The following is a 5794-nucleotide window of genomic DNA, read 5'->3' on the forward strand; positions in this document are numbered from 1 at the left end:
AAACAATATGCTTTCATTCAAGTGTCAACTGAAGTTGAAGAACAACCACTGTTAATTCTCAGCTGCTAAAAATAGACTTTCACTGTAATGGTATTTTACACAAGCTTAAGGACATAGGAATTTAAAAAAAAATTTTTGTTTTTCTTTTTGCTCCTTATCTAAGATTTACAAGTGCTGGCCAAAAGTTGGATTACTGGTATAGTTTATACTAAAGTGATACAATACAACGAAGCATGGTAAAGACTGCTTTATTGGTGGCAGAGAGTACAAGTCAATAAATATTGATCCCCAAAGCAGAGCTCAGTTATTCATCACATTACTGGTCCATAGAGAGCTGAATGAAAGTTGTTGGTATGACTGCAGTCAATTCTGCTTCTTGGGAAACGAAGCCATAGCCAACTGATACAGGGCATATGCCGTTCCTAAGACGAAGAACATAGTGCCAGTCAGAGCTAAACAGACCCTGTCTCAAAATTTAAAGAAAATAAACCCCCCAAAATAAAGGTTATTTCCTTATTAAAATAAGCTTGCCTGAGAAATGCTAAGAATGTGTGTGTATATGTGTGTGTGTGTAAAGGCAAACAAAAGGCATGTCTTCCCTAAAGTGTGTTATCAATATACAATCAAGGGGAATGAGGAGACTTCAAAAGAATCAAATTTAGTAGTAAATATAGCTAGTAAAAGAATTTTTATTTTTAAAACCTATTGCACTGGCTAAAAAAAAAAGGATATTATCATTAAGAAAGCCCAAATGTCAGGCTGGGCATAGTGGCTCATGCCTGTAACCCCAACTACATGAGCAACATAGGTAGGAGAATCACGGACTGATGCCAGCCCAGGCAAAAAAGCATGAGAACTTATTTTGAGAAATAAGTAAAGCAAAAAGAGCTGGGGTTGTGACTCAAGTGAAGAGCACCTGCCCAGCATGCATGAGACCCTGATTTCAAACCCCGGTATCACCAAAATATAAAAATAAAAAAATAATTAAAGAAAGCACAAATGTCAATCTGGTTGTTGTCTTAATCCATAAATGCCCCTCTACTTAAACCGTATCCAATTAAGTCAAAGAAGGCACCCTAGTATGCGCACGGGGACCTGGTAATTTGAATTCAAGACCCAGCACTTCCACCATGTTATCTTGAATAATTAATTTAATTTCCACATTTTATTTTTTTATGCTGCTGGTGATCGAATCCAGATGCAGGGCTTTGCACACAACAGGCAAATGTTTTACTACTGAGCCACAACCCCAGTCTAATTTCCTCAGTTTTAAAATGAAAAATACATTAAATATTTCATATAAGAGTTATAGAAATCCAAGTATGTGACATTACATTCAGCAGGATGGGCACAGTAATTACACAAAGAGCAACCATTCAAATTCCTAGCAATGCTCCTACACTACAAATCTGGAATGTGGTTGCTAATACTAATTAATGAACCTAGCTAGGTTCATTTAAAAGAAAAAAAAAATCAAAAGCCTTCTGGCATATGTAAAATTAAGTATTGTTTTATACAAGTTTTGTTTTAGTCTTAAATATGTTTGCATAAGTTTTAGATATAAAATATAGTTATCACAGTCAAAATTTAAGTCCTTGATATAGAAGTTGGAGTAGATATTTCTGGCTATAAAACTGGCTACAGAGACACAAGTGATATACTCAGAAAGACACTTCTACTACAAGATGAATCATAACACTTTACTAGTATATATTTTTTTTAAAGAAAGGCATCAAAATGCTCTTATATATTTTTTTCATTTACCCCCTGGAATCTTTATGGGATGCAGTAAGATGTCACATTGTAGAGACTGACTGCAGTAAACACTGTCACAACAAGAGCAATGCAGTTGTTAGTTAACATTACTATTACTTTTCTATAATATTCAAACATTCCAAGTGTCTTACCACCAACTGTAAGAACCATGGTGGCTCTATACAGAAGGGCATCAGTCACCCCACCCTTTAGATGCACTGGAATTCCATTATCCTCCTAGGTTTAAAAAAAAAAGACATTACTACACATGTCACTTGTTTCAAACTGTTTAAAAGGCTAATCATGCTTATAAAATCAAACAGCTCATTAAACCCCTGGAATTCAGGTATTTTAAATATCAAAATTAAGAAGGTCTATAACTGATCCTTTCTCTATATATTTTTAACACACAAACTCCTTAAAAACCGTCATTAGTCCACTTAAACCTATCTTATTTTTTCAAAGGCTTACATAATACTTCATGCAAAAATACTGTAACTGAGTAAGTCATCCCTCTATAAATATTTAGGTTGAGTTTTTAAAATCTTTATTACATTTTCATATACTTGTGCAATTATTTCCACAGGAAAGATTCTTAAAAGTAGGCTTCCTAGAAGATAGGGCATGTAATTTGTTTTTAATAATACTCAAATACCCTTCAAAACTTTTGTCCCAATTATGCTACTATTTAGCATGTATGAAAGTACTGTGGATAAATGTACTTATCTCCCATACCAGATATATAAAACTTATTTAAAATCTTTCTAAAATATTGCTAATTACATGGGGCAGAGTAGTAACTTATCATTTTAACTTTTCTGTTGTTCCCCTTTGTTTTAATAAAGGCTCTAATCAAAGGCTTGCATTTTTATAGCAGCTACAGGATTGCAGTTCCAGGAACAGGTAAACTGGGCAGTCTTATGATCTATAAAATTGGAAGGGTGACAGCTCAGGGTTAGGAATCATTTCTTAGTGACAGTGAGATGATTCAACTGGTCTGTAACCAATCTGTTCCAGTAGAGGGAAAAGGAAGTCACAGGAATGAATTTGAAATGTTGGCCACCTTTGTGACCTGGATGGCTGGCCTAGCCCCAGATAACACAGCATGGCAGTACTCCTGTTCAACAAGGCATGCTCAGCCAGTACTGGTCCTCAGCCTCCAGAGGACAGATCATTTTCTGCTTCCATACAAAGGCACAGTCCACAGCCACCAATGCTTCTCCATATACTGCCTGCCTAGCATGTGATTGGGACATAGGCTGCTCTGGCAGTCAGGAACACAGAGCCAGCCATATTCTTCTGGAGTCTGCATCTCTTGACCTGGCTGATGACTTCAGTGAACTGAATTTTCATTTCTTATTGATTTGTAGCTCTCTGTATACTAATAACACTAATCTTTTGTATTTTGAAAGTTTGCTCTCAATTTGTCCCTTGTCTTCACTAACTATAAATCATTTTTTTTATTTCGAGATAGCTTTTTAAATTAACATATAGTTGAACAGGGGGGATTTGTTGTGACATCTACATATGTACTTATATTAGATTCACCCCTCCACCGTCTCCATCATTCCTCCTCTTAGAACAATTTCAAGTTTTCATTGTTCTATTGTCATACATGAATACAAAATACTTTCGTCATGTTCACTTTCCTTATGTCACGAAACCACATCACTTTTCTTCTTTCAGGTCCCCAACTTTACAGATTTCCTTAGAAGATTTTACCACCACTAAGATTGTAAGAAATATTCTCTTATATTTTAATTCTTTGAAGAAGAAATCATTTATATGCACAACTTATTTTCTTACTATTCTATATAGAAAGGCTCAAACTTTACCTTTCTTTCTTTCTTTTTTTTTTTTTTTGAGATAAGGTCACAATATTGTAGTCCAGGCAGGTCTGGAGCTCAGGGTCCTCTTGCCTCAGCCTCCTGAGTGCTGGGATTACAGATGTGCACTATCACACCCTGCCTTCTTTCTTTAAAATAACCTTTTTCCCAATACTGATTCATTGTATTCTTTCCTACAGATGTGCTATATCCTTAAACATTTATCAAATTTCTGCGAATGGTTCCTTTGTCTATTCCTATGCAACTACTCCCCCTAGTGAACATCAATTCATCACAAACTCCTCTAAAAAACTTGATCATTGACCTAAACTATGTTCCCTCATTTTTTACTTCTTTCCCAAGGACCTTTTGGATATAGCAAATGCTTAGTTAGCTACCAATAGAGTTTCTTATCATGCTTTTGTTAATACAAGAGAATAACTAACAAGCAGAGATCTCTAGCTTTACTTCTTACCTCTACTTTTTGGTAATGTAATTATTACAAGTAACAACCTGCTATAAAATATTTCAGTACCTGAAACAGCTTTTGTTTCTCCCGAACTTTATTTTCAAAATGCCTGCGTGAAGCAGTGCTGATGGTCCTGTGGGCAATCTGACGAAGAGCCTGGAATGCAAAAATCCATACGTATTAAACAGAACCTAAAAAAATCTTCAAAACCGACTGATGTCATAATAAAGTCATAGACCAGCATTGACATTTTTCAATTTCTTGTCCATCCTCTGCTCTACTCTTCACATTACAATCTGCAGCCTCAGTCTCCAAAGACCATATTCATTATCTCTGCCTGAAGTGAACCAGTAGCCTTTTGTAATCCTTGAGGAAAACATATTGAAACACAGATATTACAGAAATAAAGCATGGTTAACCAAAATAGGCTAAGCGCAAATGTGTTAATTTACTGCTCTCCCACATTATTAAAAATCTCTTGCCTGAAAGCAAAATACACCAGAATGATTCCTACTTAATTAAATTACTCCATTACATTTTTCTCTCCGGGAGTTTTTTCTTTTTGCGATGCTGGGTTGAACCCAGGGCCTTGATCATGCTAACCAAGCACTCTACCGCGGAGTTACATCCCCAGCCACCTAAGATATTTTTAACAGGGTACAAATCCTTTTAAAAAGTATTTGCATAGCATGCTTAGTTGAAATAATGAAATAAACACGAGCTTCACTTTCTAAAATAAATGGTATTGAAAGGCTATGTCAAGCTTTGCTACATAATTACAAAAGAAATAATGATAGTTACATTTTTCCCTTTAAATCGAAATTTTGTTAAAGTACTTTTCGGTAGAGGGCTGACAAGCAATGCAGAACCGCCTGGTGGAACCAACATTAGACTTAGACATGATTACTCCTGAAGTCCTATCCAAAACTGAATGACTAGGTTTTAGCCTGTTTTCAAAGAACCACTGAAAGGAGAAACAGTTTTCTGCCTAGTGCTTCCGGGTATCTACCGGACCCTGGTGGTACCTCAGAGCTGCGACCTCACCGATGACCCACTAGTTAGGGATGATGTGAGAGCCAGGCTAGGTCTAACCCACAATTCTGGGCCCACCTTCCCAGTCTCTCCCCTCTCTACATCTACCCAACGCCCTGGGATGGAAAGTAAGGTGAGACAAAAGGACACAGACCAAGGTGACACCAGAGCTGACTTCTGCCCCACTTCCAGGAAAGGGTTTTCTGTCGTGGTCCCTTAACCTCTTCCCCACCCGCGACCACGAATGCAAACCGAGAAGCTACTTACCAGCACATTCCGCAGCATCGTGACTCAGTTACTGCCCACCAACCGCGACAACTGAACACCACGAACGAAAATCCCCACGCCGGAAGCGGAACTACCTCCCGGCCTTACGTAAGCGTCAAAGGACAGACACGGTTCCGGGCGGGAGGCTTGCGTCCTGACCGTGGAGAGGAGGAAAGCTAGAGCCGCGGGCGGCCGGGGCGCCATAGGCGGCTCGCAGCCCCAGCCCGCGACCTCCCTCAGGACCTTCGCCGGCAGTTGCCGCCGCCTCGCTGCTGGAGCTGAGACTGAAAAAAGTTTTTGAGTCCAGACAGGCTGGACCCAATGTGGTTCGGCGGAACTCACGTGAGACCAGACTGTCACAGGAAATCAGTGTTTTGAGCGAGAAGTGTGCATCTGGCCACCTGTGAGCCGGAAGGAACGATGGGGTGTCCGAACTGTGGTTATG

General features: G+C 38.6%; 1 protein-coding gene across 1 annotated transcript; it reads right to left on the reverse strand.

Moving 5' to 3' along the window:
- Positions 1-232: 232 nt before the first annotated feature.
- Positions 233-5514, reverse strand: Cox7a2 (cytochrome c oxidase subunit 7A2). The gene is made up of 4 exons (XM_020167270.2): positions 5350-5514; positions 4117-4206; positions 1908-1992; positions 233-422 (listed from the first exon to the last, which is right to left on the reverse strand). Exons 1-4 carry the CDS (start codon positions 5365-5367, stop codon positions 364-366), a joined length of 252 nt encoding a protein of 83 aa, XP_020022859.1. The 5' UTR covers positions 5368-5514; the 3' UTR covers positions 233-363.
- Positions 5515-5794: the final 280 nt, after the last annotated feature.

This window comes from Castor canadensis, chromosome 1, assembly GCF_047511655.1.
Source record: "Castor canadensis chromosome 1, mCasCan1.hap1v2, whole genome shotgun sequence".
In the NCBI taxonomy this organism is placed as follows: domain Eukaryota; kingdom Metazoa; phylum Chordata; class Mammalia; order Rodentia; family Castoridae; genus Castor; species Castor canadensis.

Coding starts and splice junctions, on each gene's coding strand:
- Cox7a2 (XM_020167270.2), bottom strand. Junction 1,993..4,116: donor AGAAACAAAAGCTGTTTCAG/GTACTGAAATAT, acceptor TTTTAAACCTAG/GAGGATAATGGAATTCCAGT. Junction 423..1,907: donor CATGGTTCTTACAGTTGGTG/GTAAGACACTTG, acceptor TCTTCGTCTTAG/GAACGGCATATGCCCTGTAT.